This window comes from Medicago truncatula, chromosome 1 (genome assembly GCF_003473485.1).
Source record: "Medicago truncatula cultivar Jemalong A17 chromosome 1, MtrunA17r5.0-ANR, whole genome shotgun sequence".
Classification (NCBI taxonomy): Eukaryota; Viridiplantae; Streptophyta; class Magnoliopsida; order Fabales; family Fabaceae; genus Medicago; species Medicago truncatula.
The window spans coordinates 56,270,625-56,291,253 of NC_053042.1; the positions used below are offsets into that span (position 1 = coordinate 56,270,625).

At 35.0% G+C, this 20,629-nt stretch overlaps 3 protein-coding genes across 4 annotated transcripts; 1 reads left to right on the forward strand and 2 right to left on the reverse strand.

The window, feature by feature from the left end:
- The first annotated feature begins 343 nt into the window (after nucleotides 1–343).
- LOC11446021 (TBC1 domain family member 8B) lies at nucleotides 344–8,735 on the forward strand. The gene is made up of 18 exons (XM_003592764.4): nucleotides 344–650; nucleotides 949–1,018; nucleotides 1,167–1,793; nucleotides 1,894–2,079; nucleotides 2,191–2,304; nucleotides 2,413–2,471; nucleotides 2,679–2,745; nucleotides 2,856–2,907; nucleotides 3,017–3,109; nucleotides 3,240–3,323; nucleotides 3,422–3,798; nucleotides 5,132–5,193; nucleotides 6,008–6,077; nucleotides 6,819–6,899; nucleotides 6,983–7,084; nucleotides 7,719–7,843; nucleotides 8,165–8,285; nucleotides 8,380–8,735. Exons 1-18 carry the CDS (start codon nucleotides 589–591, stop codon nucleotides 8,479–8,481), a joined length of 2,454 nt encoding a protein of 817 aa, XP_003592812.2. The 5' UTR covers nucleotides 344–588; the 3' UTR covers nucleotides 8,482–8,735.
- A 1,349-nt stretch (nucleotides 8,736–10,084) lies between these two features.
- LOC11440755 (probable plastid-lipid-associated protein 12, chloroplastic) lies at nucleotides 10,085–13,210 on the reverse strand. Of its 2 annotated transcripts, XM_003592765.4 has the most exons (11): nucleotides 12,888–13,210; nucleotides 12,748–12,801; nucleotides 12,580–12,654; nucleotides 12,269–12,388; nucleotides 11,546–11,737; nucleotides 11,309–11,392; nucleotides 11,136–11,228; nucleotides 10,924–10,977; nucleotides 10,758–10,837; nucleotides 10,393–10,500; nucleotides 10,091–10,278 (listed from the first exon to the last, which is right to left on the reverse strand). In XM_003592765.4, exons 1-11 carry the CDS (start codon nucleotides 13,113–13,115, stop codon nucleotides 10,200–10,202), a joined length of 1,167 nt encoding a protein of 388 aa, XP_003592813.1. In that variant the 5' UTR covers nucleotides 13,116–13,210; the 3' UTR covers nucleotides 10,091–10,199. The 2 variants fall into 2 exon arrangements, with proteins under 2 accessions (XP_013470502.1, XP_003592813.1); XM_013615048.3 differs by lacking the exon at nucleotides 12,269–12,388 and having other exon boundaries at nucleotides 10,085–10,278.
- A 2,744-nt stretch (nucleotides 13,211–15,954) lies between these two features.
- Nucleotides 15,955–18,375, reverse strand: LOC11418639 (uncharacterized). The gene has a single exon (XM_003592766.4). The coding sequence runs from the start codon at nucleotides 18,052–18,054 to the stop codon at nucleotides 16,429–16,431; it is 1,626 nt and encodes a 541-aa protein (XP_003592814.1). The 5' UTR covers nucleotides 18,055–18,375; the 3' UTR covers nucleotides 15,955–16,428.
- Nucleotides 18,376–20,629: the final 2,254 nt, after the last annotated feature.

Here is a 20,629-nt window from a genome sequence, read left to right on the forward strand (position 1 = left end):
GAAATAATTTAGTGTCGGTGTTGAAATGAAAGCAGGACAATGTAATTGGCGGGGTCCACCTGAATCTGAATCACACCAACTTTTGGGTAAAAAAAAAGGCACAACACAAAGTGTACAATTATTTTATTTTTGTCTTTTTTTATTTTATTTTCATGAGTGTAGTTTAGTTAGTTAGTTTTAACGGGAATGTAATTCGGTTATTTAGCGAAGGAGCAATTTGTTAGAACAGCATAATAGGTGACTCTAATTATAAGTATAACCATACTAATAGAAAAAAAGAATATGGGTGAAAATGGATGGGGTGGGTGGGTAAGTTGACTGTGGAGGAAGTGGTCAAGTAAGAAAAGAGGATAGGAAAAGTGTATAGCTTTTGGCGTTCCGTGAAGGTATCTATCTATCTATCACGCAGCACATGTTTACAATAACGTGACGCCATTCTCGCTCACACCGCTTGATGAGTGTGCGTGCATGTGCGTGCTCTCTTCTTACTATTAGAGCAGTATCTGCTGCTTACTTACTACCAAAACTAACGCTCTTACAGTTTAATTAATTTCAACACAAATATCTTCTTCTCTTCCGATCCACAAAATGAATAAGACTCGCAATTCTTCTTCTTCTTCTTCTCCTGTAATTACCTTCGATCACAAGAGGTATTATTATTATCTTACTAGATCCCATCCATCTTCTCTTCGCTTTTTTTTTTTTTTTTTTAGGGCTCACGATTTATACCTTTTTTCCTATTTTTATTTTTAACCGTTCTAATTATCAATTTAATCGATCTTACTCTATTCACTGTCACTTGCTTATTCTTCAATCGTTTCATTTACTTATAATCGTTGTTATTGACAATGCTGACTCAGTGTGTTTTGCTTTTAGATTCTCGTTTCTTTCTTTTACTTCTCTCTTCCTCCTAATCTTCATTTTTCCAAAATTAATGTCTTTCAACAGGGATGCCTATGGATTTACTGTGCGACCTCAGCACCTGCAAAGATACCGCGAATACGCTAGCATTTACAAGGTATTCCATTCCATCCCTTGCCACATTTCTATTTTCACTGGAAATCGCTTTCTGTTAAGTTTATTTACATATGTATATCTGCATTACACGTTTCTGGAAATCACACATTTCTTTTGTGTTTACAATTTTTACTTAATTTTGATTTCAGGAGGAAGAAGAGGAAAGGGCCGAACGGTGGAAGTCATTTTTAGATAGGCAGGCCGAGACAGAGTCTTCTGAGTTGGACACAAACAGAACACTTGTGGGGGAAGGGGAGAAAGTTTCTGGTGCTGAATCTGTGGGACAAGACCCTGATGCCAGCTCAGAGAAGGGTGTTGATGGGCAACAAGCAAGCTGCGACATGCCTGACAGCGCTGATACTGGTTGTCAAAAGGAGGAGTTACCGGCATCTGAGGAGACTAGAATTCATAGAGTTCAGTTATGGTCAACCATAAGATCATCTCTGAACACTATTGAGGATATGATGAGCATTCGTGTTAAGAAGAAAACTGGGTCGGTAAAAGATGAGCTGGTCACTGAAACTGAGTCACTATCTCTTGCTGATGGTGCAAAATCCCCAAAAGGAGCATGTGAGGAAGATTCCGACGAGGAGTTCTATGATGTTGAGAGGTCAGACCCTAGTCTAGATACTCCTCTTGTTGATGGCTTGAGTACCTCAACAAATGGTATTGCTGCTGCTGCTGCTGCTGCTGCACCACTAGAGACTTCGTGTCCTTGGAAAGAAGAGTTGGAAGTTCTTGTTCGTGGGGGAGTTCCAATGGCACTGAGGGGAGAGGTACCCATTATATTATAAATATGAGATACAAGATATTCATTTCTTGTGAAGTGTTTTTATTTTTTAGAAAGCTACCCTCATGTTTTTTCTTGTGCTTTAGCTCTGGCAAGCTTTTGTGGGTGTCAAAGCAAGGCGGGTAGAGAAGTATTATCAGGATCTACTGGCCTCCAATGGTGATTCTGGAATTAAAAGTAATCATCAAAACGGGCAGTTAGATGACAATGATGGGAAAACAAATGCAGAATTCATACATGTACCAGAAAAATGGAAAGGACAGATTGAGAAGGTCCGTACCTGTGACACTTCACCTTGTAGCTCATGATGCTATGATATTATCTTTACGACGCTATCGAATAAGATCTCGTCAAAAGGCCCCAATTGTTGATTGTTTGTGCAGGATCTGCCGCGGACATTTCCTGGTCACCCTGCTTTGGACGAGGATGGTAGAAATGCTTTGAGACGATTACTTACTGCATATGCTCGACATAATCCCTCTGTTGGTTACTGTCAGGTCTTTGATTCTAAAAATAATTTCATGTTTTTACGTATTTTTATAAAAGAAGTTTTTCCCGGTATTTTTCAATATTTTAATGACTTGTTGGGATAATTCAAATTGCAGGCCATGAATTTTTTTGCTGGCTTATTGTTGCTTTTGATGCCTGAGGAAAATGCCTTTTGGTAGGTCCTTATTAAGCTTTCTTGGATTTCTAGGGTATATATTTAGTATGTGCACTTTTTCAAAGTATAGACTGTAGATATAGCTTCATCCTTTTAAAGGTTCCTGCATATGACGAGCATTGCTGTCATGAAGGAATGGCACCCTACTTTTGCCGCTTTCATATTGTAAACCTGTACTAATTTGTACTAGCTATGGTTTTTTGTCAGGACCTTGATGGGCATTTTAGATGATTATTTTGATGGCTATTATTCAGAGGATATGATAGAGTCTCAGGTATTTATTTATTTATTCTTATAAAGACATTTGAGTAAATTCAATAATGCTTACGAATAACTGTTGTTTGAATTTTTGACATATATTCAAATACATATTCATTTTATCAGGTGGATCAACTTGTTTTTGAAGAGTTGGTGCGGGAGAGGTTTCCCAAATTGGGTTTGTATACCGATTTAAATCTTTTTCATGTCTTTGAACTCACCAGGCGAAGTTTGTTTTTACTGTACCATAATTAATTATTAATTTCTTGTGTGTGCTTCTTTTGCAGCCAATCATCTAGATTATCTGGGAGTGCAGGTTGCATGGGTGACTGGACCATGGTTTCTTTCCATTTTTGTGAACATGCTTCCTTGGGAAAGTGGTCAGGTTTTATGTTTTATCTGCTGAATACTGTAGCTTAGTTTTGTTTTTTTTTTTTTTTCTTTCAAATGAGCGCTTGTATTCTATAACCTAAGCTTCCTCCTGATTTATTTTAATTATTTGTACTTCAGTGCTTCGAGTGTGGGATGTGCTTCTTTTTGAAGGAAACCGAGTCATGCTATTTAGAACTGCAGTTGCTTTAATGGAGCTATATGGTATTGGCTGAAAATGTTTGTTGTTTATTGGAAAAAAGTAAACTAGATGCTTAAGTTATCCATATCTTCACGAGACTTAATTGCACCATGTCCTGTAGGTCCAGCCTTGGTAACAACAAAGGATGCTGGAGATGCAGTAACTTTACTTCAGTCATTAGCCGGCTCCACATTTGATAGTAGTCAGCTTGTATTGACAGCTTGCATGGGTTACCAAAATATAAATGAAGTTCGATTGCAGGAGCTGAGGAATAAACATAGGCCAGCTGTAATAGCTGCAATTGAAGAAAGATCAAAAGGGCTTAAAGCTTTGAGGGATGCTAAGGGTCTGGTATCAAAGCTATTTGAGCAATCGAATAATGCGCAAGTGCTTGGGAATTTATCCCGTACAGAATCTGGTTCTACAAATGCAGATGAAATTTTGATTAGTCTTACTGGAGAGGGTGAGATAGATTCAGCTCCAGATCTTCCAGAGCAGGTTAATTCTGTCTTTCCTTTTATCCCCGCCCCCCCTCCTGTTGTTAGAACGTGAAGTTGAAGGGTGCATTCTATTATCTTGACAATTAATGACGTTCTCTTATAAAAAAAAGTAATGGCACTTTAATTACCAAGACAGAAAGTTAAAAAAAACAGTTATATAACATGTTCATGAGGATCCACCAATTAGTGCATTTATCTTTAACTGAACAGTTCGCCACAAGTTTTCAATTAGTTCAAGTGCAGTTAGTGCCCCGTTGAGGATAATATTGGTCCTCAACTGGTTCCTTTCCCTCAACAACTTTATACCTTGATAAGCATTTGCATAATACTTATAATATCTATTTTTAATTCAATGCCTCTGTTTATCAGAGTTGGGCAGTGTTTTGGTATGTAATTAGTTCAAGTGGGTTAGTTGGCTGACGAGGATAATTTTTGTCCTCAACTGGTCCTTCACCTCAATTTTATTCCTTGATAAGCATTTGAAAATGTTTTTGGTTTCTACTTTTAATTCAATGCCTCTGCATTTTATCAAAGTAGGACAGTGTTTTGGTACATCATTGTTAAATATTAAATGCACAATTTCTAGTGACTTGGGATATTGTGTTCCATGCGACATTGATGTAAGATGTTGGTTTTGTTTTACTGTATAGCACTCGGTTCAGTTAATTATTTATCACCACAACCTGTTACTTTGAAAACCTAATTTGAAAAGGACTGTACAGCAAATGCATACCAGAAAACTAGGACAATGCAAACATGAGAAATGTTTGAGGTTTTTTTCAATTTTATCTCTATAAAAAAGGTTAGGAAAGGTTAGGAACTCGGCTTTTAGTTTTACTTGAATGAATGGTCATTACCGAACAAAAAAAAACAGATAGTGAAAGGAGAAAAGTTTACTGCATAATGTGACCCTCTTAAGTAAGGGTGGTTTCATTACATGATGCTGTTATTTAGGTTTTTATGGTTATAGATACACGCTACTTAAACAAAATGAGAATGAAAATGATTTTTTTTCCCATGTGAAATCTTTATTAGTAACATGAAGTCACTAAGTTAAAATAGAGGATAAATTCTATTTGAATTTTTTTTCCTATTTTTTTTTTAAATAACTTAGCCACGGAATACAATTATACTTTAAAATCCATAAATGACCATATATCTTGTTTTATTTGTATCTTTGTTAAAAATGACTGCTGTCAAAGCTATATATACATGATTAAATTTTTCTTATTGCATTGACCCAGAAGTCTAACCTTAATAATCATCAATCTAAAGGAAGAAAGCAACCAACCACGACGTGGTATTGATCTTATGTTGCTCACTTTATGCAGATTGCATGGTTGAAAGTTGAACTTTGCAGATTATTAGAAGAGAAAAGATCAGCTATTCTCAGGTACTTAAAATGGTATTGGCTCTTTGGCAAGAATTAATTTTTTTTAAATGGAGATACGAAAGTATGGAAGAAAATAAAGAAAGATATAGGAGAAGCAGGAATGTGGTAGAAATTGGTACCAAAATACAATCTAATTGTAGAAACTGACTTTTATTGATGGTAGAATATATTTCCAACATAAACAGAATTACACACTATAGAGAAAGCAGAATTTACACATAAACTAAGGAAAAAGATAGTCTATTGTATCAAAGCAATTCCTATGCAAGAAACTAAGGACACTCGAACCGTGGTCTCACTTGGCCTGGAAACAGGGGCTTTGCGATCATTTGTGATTTTTTCCGTGAGTGTTCTAAATTTAGAATTGATTACTTCCGTTATTGCACTATAGACTTAGGCTTGGCAGTCTGGACTCCAGACTAAAGTTGAGTGGACAAGTCTTAGAGTCCTATAGTCTTATCTGATGTAACACAAATGTTGATTTACTGGGCAGTGGAGAAGTTCAAATCTGTAATTTTAGTAATACAAATTATTATGTTTTTTACATTTGAAGAGCTTGGGCATGGCCATTGGTGTAGGAGTCTTGTTTCTTTAAGGAGTTTGTATCTGAAAGTCCAGTGGGTGATCATACTCTATAACCACTTGGGGGATTACCCTACCCACTACAGTGGTTAATGTTGTATACATAATAATAAGATTAACGTGGTTAATGTACCCTCCTTTACAACGAGAGTATCAATTTAAATTACAAAAGGTTTTCTCCCCCACTTTTGCATGTAACATTTATGCCTTCAAATTTCTTCCCTTTTACCAGAGCAGAGGAGCTTGAAACAGCATTAATGGAGATGGTTAAGCAGGACAACAGGCGGGAACTGAGCGCCAAGGTAAGGCACTAGTCCAGAATGGATTTTGCTTCGTGCATCAATAAATATTCATTGCAATGCATATCCTCTGCATCTGCTGCTTTCTCATTGTACTGCAAATAGGAGGAAATTTTCCTTCGCTAGTAATCACTTATCAAGCAGTTGAATTGGCAACTTGCCTCCTCAGATAGATTGTGGCGAACCTTTACTTTGCTTCTTTCCCACTTAAATATTTTTATTTTTTTGATGGGATTCTCAACCGATAGCCTGTTGTGGGAAGACTTCATCTCATTTGCATAAACTGCCAATCAACCATGGTTTATTATCATATCCATGCCCCAATTTGAAGAATAAAAACCAACTATTACAGTGTTGAATAGGTAGAGATTGTAAACTTGTCGATTTGTCAGAATCTCACTAGGTGACTATTGCTAGACCTGTGGTTGTGGCAAATATGATCATTAATTATTGTCGTGTATGATGCACCAATATGCCAAAATTGGTGTTTTCTTATTATATTTGTATGCTACGCTGAAACAATAATATTGTGTTATCCATTTTTGGCATTCTATATTTTCTTGGTATACCTACCACCTTCAAAGCACAGTTACTATCCAGGATTCAGATTAGTTTAAGTTGTCTGTAGTGTTTATATTGTTTAATAATTCTTTATGAACCCAATTTGTTACATTAGCTGTCTTGCAGTGTGAGTTATGATATTGTTCTTTACAAAGTTTATGTGTAAATTCTTATCATCTCCAGGTAGAGCGACTAGAAGAAGAGGTTGCTGAGCTTCGACAAGCACTTTCTGATAAACAAGAACAGGAAACTGCAATGCTTCAGGTTTCATTTTTACTCATAATTTTATACTTTCTTTAGGCAAAATAGGTTGTGTCACTGACAATGTAAGAATTTATTTCTGATAGGTCTTGATGCGGGTAGAGCAAGAACAAAAGGTTACAGAGGATGCTCGCAGATTTGCTGAGCAAGATGCAACTGCACAGAGATATGCTTCCCAAGTGCTTCAGGTTACCTTTCTCTTTGAAATTTTATTATTGCCATTCTATTCCATCAGTATCTACCTCAAACGCAAGCATATCAATTCAACACTTGTCTTGATAAGGTGCGGTGCTTTCAGGTTATAGAAATCAGTTTTGATCTGTAGTTGGGACAATTACTTCGGTTTTGTTGTTCATTTTGTACATTTAACATACTATTTTTTCATTATGGTATTCGTTAGGAGTGTCTGAGTTGTTAGATGATGCGACTCATATCTCAAAGCCATTCTTTCCTTTGAGTGTTGTTGTATTGTAGTGATGTGGCATCAATTTCACAATTATTCTGCCATAGGTTGTACCGGAATCCCTACATTAAACATCAAGGGTAAAATTTTATGCCACATTAATGTTGATGACCCTTCTGTAATAATAATTTGAATGCTGAATAAAAATAGCTTCCTCTAGCATCACACGAGTTGCATTGTTCCATACTTCTTTTGAATGCACTAGTAGTTAGAAATCTATATGCTGAACCACGTTATGTCATGTCCCTGTTAATGCTTTATGCTTCCTTGTACTGCTAAATTATATTTCAATCATCACAATGTTGAATTTTTGAACTGTAACATCTCATTAGCATACATCATATATTATTGTTTTGCAGGAAAAGTATGAAGAAGCAAGTGTTGCACTTGCAGAAATGGAGAAGAGGGCAGTTATGGCTGAGTCTATGCTGGAAGCTACTTTGCAGTATCAGTCTGGCCAAACTAAACTGCAACCATCTCCACGGTATGTTAAAATATTTGACTCCTAAATGCATGTGAACCCCCAATTTTTTTTGGGTTTAGCTTTAGATTTATTCTCTCTTCGAAGTTAAAATCACTACCAACATTCAGTATCTAGTAAGCACCACAAATAGTGGTTAAACCGTCCCCTAAACCTTAACATGGTTGAGTTCCCCAAAAATAAACACCGATTTCTTCTATTTAATAAAAATGTCAAAAGTTGCTGGAGAAATATCGGAAAGGAAATGAAAAATAACTGCTCTATATTGTTTATGCTCAGAGCCCTCTATAGATGACCTTGACTTTTTGCCGTCTTGCTTTATAGATCTTCACAGCCAGAATCTCCCGGATCTAGAAACAATCAAGAGCCTACGACGGATACCCCTACCAGGAGGATAAGTTTGCTTTCTCGACCATTTGGACTTGGATGGGGTGATCGAAACAAGGTTTGTTTCAACAGCAAGATTCAATGATTTATTATTATAATTGCTAATGTTCTTTATTGTGGCTAAAAACCTTGTATGTGTTGACTTTGAATAGGGGAAACCTACTAATGTGGAAGAACCAGCTGTAGTAGAAAGTCCTGTAAGTCAACACGAGGGAAATGGCGTTAAAGTACAAGATGAGTTGGAAACAAGATAGTATCAATATTTCACTTTGCCTGCCCTTCCCCAGACGGTTTGAGGAGCAAGAAATCAGTTCCCTGTCTGTAATTTTGTTATAGGCGAACATATATTTTCCTATATTTCATTAATTGTTTGTTCTTTATTATGTCATAGGATAATAGTATTGGATTCATCAACAACAAAAAAAAGAATAATAGTATTGGAAAGAAAGTGTACGAATTGTGATGCATCTCATCTTTATACAGATCATAATACTATGTGTTTTGCACAGATTATTATATATAAAAGTGAGAAGGAAAAAGAAAATGAGATTCCTAAATATAATGGAAAAGTAAATTTAGTGGATAATTTTTTTTAAGGGAAATGACAATGTAAAGTAAAACAAAACAAATTAGTGAATGATAAAAGATAGTTTAATACGACAAAATAAATGGTATATAAAGTTTCTGTCCCATTGTCCATAAAATTTAATGCGTTAAAGAAATGTATAATTGGATGGAATATATATATATATATTAAAAAAAAAACTTGTTATACAATTATCTAAATAGGTTATTATTTTCATAATATTCATATTTGGGGGGCAAATTTCCTTATATTCGTAGTAGCTGAAATATAGTATTTAGAACATCCACAATGGTGGGTGCTTTACCTATTTAGCACTGGAATTAATAAGCTTCCTCATTGTGGAGAGAAAATATTTGGTGCTTATAGAGAAGGGTGGCTATATAAGCACCCTCTCTCTCTCTTTAATTTTCGTAGGTCATATGTAATAAATTGTACAAAAATTAATAAACTTTGTTGAAATACAATGACAATGAGTTATTAATAGGATCCATTTTATGAGATGCTGGGTTGGAGAGATTAGTGCTTATTAAGTAATAGCATTGAAAATTTTGTAAAAAAAAAAAAAAAAAAGTAATATCATTGAAAATTAAAAAAATAGATGATGTGTACATGGATGGCCCACTTAAGCACCCAAAATGGAGTGGTCTATTGTTGATGGTCTTATGTGCAACATTAATTAAATGTTTATTATTATTTTTAAAACTATTATTGAGTTAACAAATTATTAATGACATTTACACTCAATTAGTCCACCTAAACATTGCCACATCACCAAAATTGACTTTAAAATAGGGTGGAGGGACTCGAGAAAAATTAAAATTGGGATAGAAGGACCAAAACTTCATTTTTGTCTTAAAAAATAGAGGGACCAAAAGGCATTTAAGCATAAGTAAAAAAAAAAAAAATGACATGATGCTAAGAGCAACTCCAACGGGTCTGTTAGCTTGGAGTTCCTAGATGTGTGGAATTTTGTTTGTTTAACTTTAACTGTTGGGATCCGCCACATTGTAGTTCTCGTTACTTTCTGAAATAACCAAATTTTGACATGACATGTTACCATTTTATATTAGAGTTGTGTTATTTGAACAATTCATATAGGTGACAACTTTTGTGACAACCAAAATTTTACAAAGGAAATGAGGTACCGGCACAAAAACCAAAGCAATAGAGAGAGAAAGTAAAAAAATAATGTCAGTATAAAAGAGAAAGTTGTCACTAAAGTTGTAAAAAATGGTTGTTCAAATATATTTCTCTTTATATTAAAGTTAAAATAAAAGTAATAACATAGTGATTTCTTATAACGCAGCTAAAAATGAAAGTTAATAAATAGAGTAATAGACCTTCCATGTTGTATTTAGAATACTGATTTAGCTAGCAATAATACAACTACTGTGCATTTGTGCGAGCATGTACGAAAATAATTTCATTGTCTCCTCGGCTAATTCTGACCTTACCATCATTGAATCTGCAAAGGAAGAAATAGAAAGACCTTAAACCAGCATGCAAAATCTTACTATTTTGATCATTGTTTCAAGGATTAAGAGAGAACATTATTTCTTAGAAGATGTTGTTATCTTACAGAATCTCCAAGATGAACTTCTTGCCAAATTCCAGGGGATATCCAAATGGGCCACCAATTATGGCTGCATCATCCATTGTAACCTCGTACACTTTCGGGCTACTTTTTCTGTCAAGTAACAAGATGTAAAAAATATTCAGTTCATCTCTGTTAATGTCTAAAACTAAAATCGCTGACCCCTTGCTGAAAGGCGTCAATAACCATAAAGCATTCATATAATATATGAAGTTTTTCCTAACATACTAACCCAGGTTCTAGTTATTACTTCCAGATTCCTATCTTCATTTTCTACATTCCTTCATATTTATTGTGTTTGTAAGGACCCTCCCCTGAACATTAGCGAACTTTAAACAATGGAAACTTACACAAAAATTCCAGACATGGAGAACTTCAGCCCAAGCAAGATATTAACCACGTACTTTATTCGTCCATTCTTCTCGACAATCTGTAACACTCATTGTAATACACAAATTGTAAACGTGAGGCAGAACTTGTGGCAATTAAATTACATGCACAAGATGAACTTGATACCTGCTTTCCCATCAGACCATTGGCAGCATTCTCTAACCAACTATCCGTCACAGTCTGTAGAGAATAAGTTGTTTACATACCAAAAATAAAACCTAGTAAGATAATTGTTTACATTTAAATCATCTTCAAACAGTACTCCTTAAAAAAATTAATTTCAAATGAGAAAAACAAAATTATCAGTTGGAACTCTTCGTTTGTATTTCAAAATCTACCTGTGAATTCCATATCATCTGCCATTCGCCCTCTTCTAGTTCTGGATCTTCTTCCCCAGAATTCTTATTTAAGGAAATGAGTTTATCTATTGCCTGTTGGAATTAAGGATGTGAAAAATAGTGACATTGGAAATATTCCAGTTATGTTTATTGAAAAAAAAGAGCACCCTTACCTCTCGAACACCCACCCCCGATGAAATTGCTGTTAATAACTTTTGTCTGGGTTCAGTTTGCTTCTGCAGCACAAATGTGGTTCCCTGCACTATATATATGTTGCTGTTAAGTCTTGGAAACATTGTTTTTATAAAAATGCTTTGATTTGATGTGCTAGACGAACTAGCATTTTAATTGAGGGGAGGAACAAAAGACTATATATTAAGATGATGTTTATATTGGAAATGCCTAATCACCTTATTCCCTCTTGAGATGCGAAGGTTTCCTGAATGCGATAAGTATGTGGTGTCTAACCAACCCTTTGCTTCATCTCCGAGAAGCTTAAATGGAACTGGATATGGAACTTTAAATGGAAGAAATTTGAAAGAAAAGGCAGCTCTGTCAAACCTAAAAAGGATTCTTTTTCCATCTCCAATGGATGCTGCTGCCTATTTAAATTGAAGGACATGAGTATAAGAACAAGAACGAGAGCATCAAGGAAGTCTTTGTCCCACAAGATAGGGTCGGACATATAGATCAAACAACATCAATTGACTCTACCGAAAAACCAATCAATAGATCAGAGAATAAAATAGTAAAATATATGAACAGCTATATGATATAAGGGTTTTTTGAATGACAAGCACAAACACAAACGGGAATTCAACTATCCTGATATACACGAAGAAAGCCAGAATGCTATCCATATTATATTAACTCTTGATTCTTTAGAAGCACATAGCAATTAAATGAGCTGTAATTTTTAACAATACTTTTAACAAATTTTTGAAGAGATAGCCAACCTTTGAATTTATGTGGCATGATTTATTTCACAATATTGACTAAGCCTCTTAAACTAAAAAGTTTACTAGTTTCAGTCTGTCTCGCGCAGTATTAAAAAAAAAAAAAATGAAGTAGAATTTAACACAGAAGTGTGTATTAAATTTATGATAGCTCCAATTGAAGTTACTTAGTATTACCTCAACCTTGAGCTCACCGATGGCATCAGAAAATGACACAATATTGGTTACGCGTGGATCATTTGTTTGAAGATAAACCTCTTGAAATACACTAAAAAAATCAACCCCAACAAACGTTCTCTGAAAGAGCAATATAGAATACCATATTGAGTCATTAAGCATGTGTTGAACTATTGAACAGGTGAGTGATCCTTGTTGTGTTAGATAGGTATTATCAAGTTGGAAGTATATTTCTAAATTTATAGATGAGAAACATAGTATATGCAGCTTTCCATTAGAGATTTACTTTTCAGTGACATAATAATAACAACCTGAATGGGTGATGCTGTTCCAGGTCTTGTGGTGAAAATGAGCTGCCATCGACCCTCAATCAAACTTGAATTTGTCTGCAGAACAGAAGAGAATAGAGATTGACCATGTCATGAAAAAGGATAATAAAAAGTTAAACATAGAGAGCGAAATTGAAGACGAAGACGAACCGGATCAGACACACCCCCTATATGTTCTAGGACTTGAATAGCACGCTCAATAGCCTGAAAAGGAGATGGTAAAATTCAGGAAGGAACATATATATTGATATAAAATTATGAAAGTAAGAAAGAGAGAGAGAGAGAGAGACATTGAGTTGTTGTGGAGAAGAAGAACGTCCACGTCCTTGGATGCCAACAAGAGCTTGGATGAGTGAGTTTTCAGATTCTTCGGTAACTATTGAAATTTGCTCAACTTTAGAACACCCAGCAGACACAAAGCGAGAATTTGAGGGATTGGGAGAAATAAAAGTTGAACAACGTGAACATGACTCAAATCCTATACTGTTTACATTCACAACTCTGAGAGTGAGAGCCATTGTTACAGACAGACAGAGAGAGAGAGAGAGAGAGAGAGAGAGAGAGAGAGTTCTCTGTTTTTCTGTTATGTTATGTGTGGCTGGCGCCAAGATTATGTCTGTCCCACTCTTGCCAATCATTCATCACACAATATCCACATGGATTTTATTTTTTTAGTTGTTTATTGAGATTAATTTTGATTCTCCCTTTAAATTACTCATTATATAATATCATAATGTAGAGGTAATAGTCAATTTTTCCCCTGAAATTGTAAGTTTCGTCAATTATCCCTTTAAAATTAACAAAACTTCAATTACCCCCTGAAATTGCATAACGTTAATCAATTTACCTCTCCGTCAAATTTTTCTGTTAACTATTTACGGTTATGATCAAATACCCCCTGAAATTTTGCACTTATGTAGAAAATGCCCAATAAACTTAAAAATTTAGATTTTTTTTCTTACTAAAAATCATACATTTAGTTCTTCAAGTAATATATTGTACCTATTGTCATAAAAATTCTATTCACAAAAAAATGAATGAATATATGCCAAAGAAATCATGAGCAAGATAATTTTTTTACAAAAAAGATAAAACTAAAAACCAAATATTAAAAAGATATCAAACTGATTGAAATAAATCAAGACAAGAATGTCATAGTAGCAAAAAATTGATATCTATCACATAACTTTGTAGTACAGTGTGATTTACCGGCTTCATGCAGAAGGTCTATGACATAATCTATTTAACATGCTGCAGCTAATAGATATGACATTTCCTGCATTATAAAAATTATATCATTAATTAAGTTGCAAATTCACAAACCTAAGCCTTGTTTCTTCTTCCTTATGCAGATATTAACCTATGAATTTTCTTTATGGACACACAATTTTCAAAGACTTGCGTACTTTATGACTGCATACTCTAACATAATTATCAACTTGCGTAAGAAAAAGTATTCTATATATGTATATATTTCAAACACATGAGAGTAACATACCTTCCATAAAGATTTATATGACCAATAGCTACATAAACATACATTCCATAAAGATTTATATGATCAATAATTGTTAATTGTTTGCCTTTAATATCTTTTGAATCTAGGATAAAAAAATATATAAATTTTTAAGTTTAGGAGGCATTTTGCACATAAGTGCAAAATTTCAGGGGGGATATTTGATCATAACCGTAAATAGTTAACAGAAAAATTTGACGGAGGGGGTAAATTCATTAACGTTATACAATTTCAAAGGAATAATTGAAGTTTTGTTAATTTCAAGGGGTAATTGACGAAACCTACGATTAGGAAATTGACTATTTACTCCATAATGTATCATTTGTTTCACTTTCAAAATAGACACTCAAATAATTGTAATGATTTTGATAATTGGTCGTGCATATCAATTAAATCCTTCTTTATTTAGCCTTGTTGTTATGCACCGTTTATCCGCAAAAGACACCGTTTATCCACAACAGAAATAAAAATAATGGCATTTATTAGCACTTTCCATAAAACAAAACAAAAAAACTTGTTACAAGTACAAATCATTCATTGTCGTTTAACCATGACTAATTTCATTCAGTTGGGCAAAAAAGATGGATTATCCTAGCCGGATTTTTTCTAAGGAGAAGTTGTTTTACAAATATATACTGTAACCGTTTTTCGTAAAGAATGCTTAATGAACACGCTGCCAACCAGTATTTCATCTATTGTCTTTTTCTTTTTAAAATGCACCACCCTGAAGTAGGAGTTTCCTATGCACAAGCCATTTGTAAATCAAACTGTGGCACATTCTCACACAATGCTCAAAAGAAACATGATTGAAAACACGAAATGTAAAGCATGGCATTCAAATTAACTGACCCTTGCAAGTTGCAAGGATCTCATGACATAATTTCGTTCAGTTACATTATGACTTGAAAAAATGAAAGCCTAGAAGCTAGATAGAGATCCCCTCTAACTGAAGTTTGAATTGAAGCAGCAACAGTTATGCGTTCCCCAATCAGTTCGTAAGTTCAAAGATATTGCCATGTCTTTCCGATACCATATAATCACAAGATTTTATCATGAAATCTATTGTGGAATATGTAACCAGATATTTAACAATGGTGCATTTTCCACCCTTGACCTTTTAGCTCAAATAGTATCTGCAAACATAGTAAACAACGGTATATATAAGCCAGGATAGATAAAACAAAAGTGTAACAGGCTTGAGACAATTATCAACCGGATGACCAAGCGTTGCATGCAAAAAAGATCAAAGATCCTTCTATTCAACCTATTCAAAAGAGAAAAACAATTACCATCATAATCACATCCTCTGAAGTAGTTTCCATGTACATCATTCGGCTCATCCTCCAGAAATACTGCTTTGAATCAAACTGGAGTTCAAGCTCCCAAACTACAAGAGCAATAACCAGGTTTCACATCAAATTCAGTATGACAGCTCCCTATATGTGTATCATGGTCATGCCAAGACTTCCATTCACTTGCACTTGCAAGGAAAATGTCACTACCACTTAACAATTCATGCTAAAAGTGACTTGGATTAATTTGTAAGTCTGAATTAATCTAACAAATACTACATTTAATCTATGGGAGCTTTCTCACTAGAAAGGACATTTATTCAGCAGTCTGTCAAATTCACCACGGGTTAAAAAATACTTCTGCCATCATCACATGGAATTAGCAAAACCTTTGTACAATCCAATAACCCAATCAAATTGACATAAAACAGGTATCTCGTATTTAAATGGTAATTCATGAATATCTAAGATTATTTTCTAAGAATAAGAAAAATTCATCAAGAGAAGGGAGTATAGTGAACAACAAAAGGGAGTATCGTGAACAACAAATAATATAACGAAAATTAATTTCATGCATTAACTAAAAGTAGAAAAAGTACACAGTAATCATTAGTTCTCCTTACAAATTCACAGGTTCTTTACATGCCACCGCATAGAATATTTTGACATACACTTTAATCCCTTGTACACAAAGGAACCTGCAAACTTAGGTACCTCTCCTACTATTTTCTACAGAGACTTAGCCAACCAAACCCATACCCCACCCCCTGAAGGAAGAAAAAGAAAAGAAAGACGAAGAAAGGAAACTCAGCTACAGTCGCATCTCTCAAACCAAGAGATGTGACGGTGAAGACAACCCTTCTCTTATCTTTCATTTAACCAAACCATACAATTAAAAAAAAAAACAATAAAAGTAAACTACTAATCTACGGGTCTGCAAATACCAACAATGTATTCATTTAAAAGCAGTAGAATTCGCTCACTAGCCTTTCCCCCAAAAGCCTACTTGAGGAACGGCTTCAGCTACTGAGCAACAGATAAATCATCATCTCTGGCAGTCTCTGAACTTTTCCCAACTATCTGATTCTTGCACTCATCCGTCTCACTCACTAAGCCATCTATACTTTCATTTGCTTCTTCATGGGTTTTCAATTCGTCATTTCTATCAATCATTTCATTCTCGCCACTCTCTTTTCGATTCACAAGTTCGTTTTCCTTGGCAAAACCTTCATCTGTCAAACATTGTTGTGTAGCTAATTCGTTCTTCTGCTTATCCTTCTCTTCCTTCACATCATCAAACATAAAGCCACCTCCCAATTCATTGCTTTTAATCCCATCCTGATTTGAAACCACCTCACTTGGAACAGACTCTTCCATAAAAACATCATCTACACCTTCAGCTTCTGATACTCCATCATTGTCTAACTTAACAGCAACATTGGCCTCAATGTTTTCATTTCTCCCACTTTCCAGCATTGAATCAACCATGTCAACATTGTTCTCAATTCCCATGACAGGAACATCAGACCCCCCTTCACTTTCATTATCAGACCCATTCTCCACCACTTCCTCATTAACATCTTCAACCACAGCCTGGTTTTGCCTCTCAAGAAACAGCATCCTCCTTCGGAGATCGCCTAACTCCCTCTCCATTAAAAAAAGCCGCTCCCTCAATGTCAAATTCTCTTCCTCCAATTGTGCTATATGAGAATCTTGATCATCTACCCTATTCTCTAAGACATTATTATAGTCGCCACCTCCATAATTAGGGTATATCATCTCAAACCTGCTCAAATCTTGGTCCAACCTCCTTTCCACCTCCACATGTTCCTCGACATCACTCTCACTCGACCCACTACCACCATCCTCCTCATCTTCATCATCATGAACATCTCTCAGCCTAATCAAACCCTTCATGGACCCGTATCCATCCACACCCCACTCTTCCTTCGCCATGTCTCCCAAAATCTCCCTCGAAGGAGACAAAATAGGTGTAGGCAACACGGCCGGAGTCACAGGACAAGGTGATACAAGCGATGCAATACCACCAGATTTCTTAGCACGAATAATAAAGGAAGTGGTATTCCTAGGAGCATAAGGAGCAAATCTAGCATTAAACTTCTTCTTAGGGTAAAACTTACGCGCTTTCAAACGATTCTGAGATTGTAACTCATGAAGAGTTGGTGGTTGGTAACCAACAATATTATTTGGAATACCCATGGAAATAGTCTGGTTGGGTTTATCCATTCTCCTAATATCTTTGCGCTTGTCGCTAACCTTCTTTCCCTTCCAGTTATTGTTATTATTACTTCTTCCCGGCTTCAAATTAGGAAAATTATGTTTGATATTAGGGTTCTGAAATTTCATGTTAGGATCCAAAGGAAGCTGCTGTTGAGACCAAACCTTGTTATTATATCCACCACCGCCACGATTCTGGGTCATCATCGGAGGAGGAGGAGGAGGAAGCTGTTGTTGATTCTGACTCATCATCTTCATCTGTGGTTGGTGAGAGAGTAACTGAGGTTGTTGTTGTTGTTGCTGAGATTGGTTGTTGATTACCTGAGGCGGAGGATTCATCATCTGAGGATTCATCATCTGAGACTGGTTCATCTTGTTCAAATTCATCATCATCTGAGATTGATCGTTCATCGTTACCACAAAACCCTACGTACAACAAAATTAACAACGATATCTTCAAATTTGGTTAAACAAAAATTAATTGCCGATCAGAAAATCTTGATCGGCAGCGAGCGAGGAAACCCTAAATTAAGAAATTAAAGAGAGTAGTTGTAAGGAAGGGTGAAATCGTGTATTGTATTGAGATTTCACAAAGGTATGAGGTTTTGATTTGATTATTTAGTATTATCGATTGATTCAAAGAAAGAAAAGTGTGGTTATCGTTCGTTCGTTCGTTGGTTGAAAATGGATCTTATTTCTTCTTTTTGATTTGATTTTGATAATTGATATGGTCACGCCAACCGAACAGAGTTATATACTCTCATGGGAATATATTGGGCGGCTAGATTTCCATGCAACAAACGAACGGTTTCGATTTTAGATGCGCGCATGTACACACGTCACTCGCTCCTTAAAACTCGATTTTATTTTTTTTTTTTATATTTTTACTTTTTTTTTTTATAATCAAAATTAATCAAATATCTTTATCATTATTTATTAATTTTGTTACGTGCAGCAACTTAACCTAATTTTTTTCCGCTGATCCTTATCTTTATTTATCTACGTTTGCAGTAGCTTAACCTAATTTTTTCCCACTTATTTGCTTTATTAAGTTTGTAATTATTTAACCTAACAAATTTCATCTAAAAAAATGAATTGCACCAATTTCATTCATATCCTCTTGCCTTTTTTTATGGAAATATTTTCTACACCAATTTTTTTTTTGGTACAATTTTCTACACCAATTTTATTATATACACTTTTTTTTTTTGCAATTGAAATATTTTTCTCATAGTTTTAAAACTCGGTGAGGTGAGGTTACTGGGTCACTGAGTCATTGGTCGAACCGCATGACTGAACCGGATTAAACCGATTGACTCGGTATTCAACTCAGCGTTTATAAATAATATTGTTTATTATTAAACTAGACTAAACCTTTTGTCAAAAAAAAAAAAAACTAGACTAAACCTGATGAATCAATGTCTATTATTTTTAAAAACCTAAAAATGTCACAAATATTTATTTACATTTTAATAAAACAAAACACATAAAAGTCACCTTGCATATATTTTTTTAAGCAAAAATCCACCTTGCATATAGTAGTATGTTTTGATTAAATGCACATTTTATTTTATTTTTTTCCAAATGAGATTCACATTATTTTAGAATTAATCCTATCCCAAAAAAAAAATATAGTTTAGAGTTAAAAAAATTAAAATAGCAGTAATTACTAATTGTACACGGCAGAGACTTCTATTGCTTCTTGAATTTTCAAAGAATAGTCAATATGTTTGGTTACAATTCCAAGAAATACACACCATTGTAAACAATAATCTCTCCAACTAGTTTACATTAAAAAAAAATCATCAAACACTTTCCCCATCTCTTTCTATCCTTTCCGCATGTGACCTTTCCCTTTCATATTCTACTTTTTTTTCTTCTTCTACATCAATATGTATTGTTATCATGTCAAAGATGCAATTAAAATAGTGAAAGCATAAACCACTTAAGATGAAGATGTTTTCGTGTATCAAAACGTTTCTCCGTCCATCGTTTTCTTCTATTCTTCCGCTTCTTTTTCCCTTCCATCACTGACCCGGTCCGGTTCAAAAAAACCGGCGAGTCACCGGTTTTGGTCGGGTCATTCCGGTTCACGCCGGTTTAAAAGCATGGCCGATCCGTTAGCTAGCTCGAACCGCTTACCCCTCCGGTTCTTGGTCCAACCGGTTCGACCGGCCGGTCCGAGTCGGTTTTTAAAACTATGATTTTTCAACACCAATCTTAACGTTTAGGGCTTCAAATATTTTTTTTTTTTACACTTTTTTTTTTAAACCAATTGCATGCCTATCCTTATCCTTATTTCTTAATTTTAGTAGGTCTGTTAACACTTAAACCTAATTTTTCCCTCCTCTTTTCCGATAATACTATTCCCAAAACCCTAACAATTTTACCCTATTTTCCCTCCTCTAATCCGCTAATATTTTTCCCTCCTCTTTTCCGCTTATTTCTAAATTTTAGTAGGTCTGTCAACACTTAAACCTAATTTTTCCCTCCTCTTTTCCGCTAATACTATTCCCAAAACCCTAACAATTTTTCCCTATTTTCCCTCCTCTAATCCGCTAATATTTTTCCCTCCTCTTTTCCGCTAATACTTATCCCAAAACCCTAACAATTTTTCCCTATTTTCCCTCCTCTAATCCGCTAATACTAATCCCAAAACCGAATAAATCAGATATGCAACAAATCAGATACGCAAAAAATCTCTCTCACGTTTCCTCTACTTCTTCTTCCTCTTCTCTCAATCTCAATCCGGTTTTCCCTTCACAAACTCACTCTCTCCCCTCCCTCTCTCGTGTGACTGCTTCATCCTCTCCAGCCAAGCCACGCCACGCCACGCCAACTTTCATTCCTCTCCCTCTTTGGTATGTATATTTTCCTCTCTTTCTCATATGTTTCTTTGATCGATGTAAATATCTCAATTCCTCTACTTCCTTTCATTGATTCACAATATCTCGAATTTAATTTTTCTGGTTTTTGTTTTTAGGGT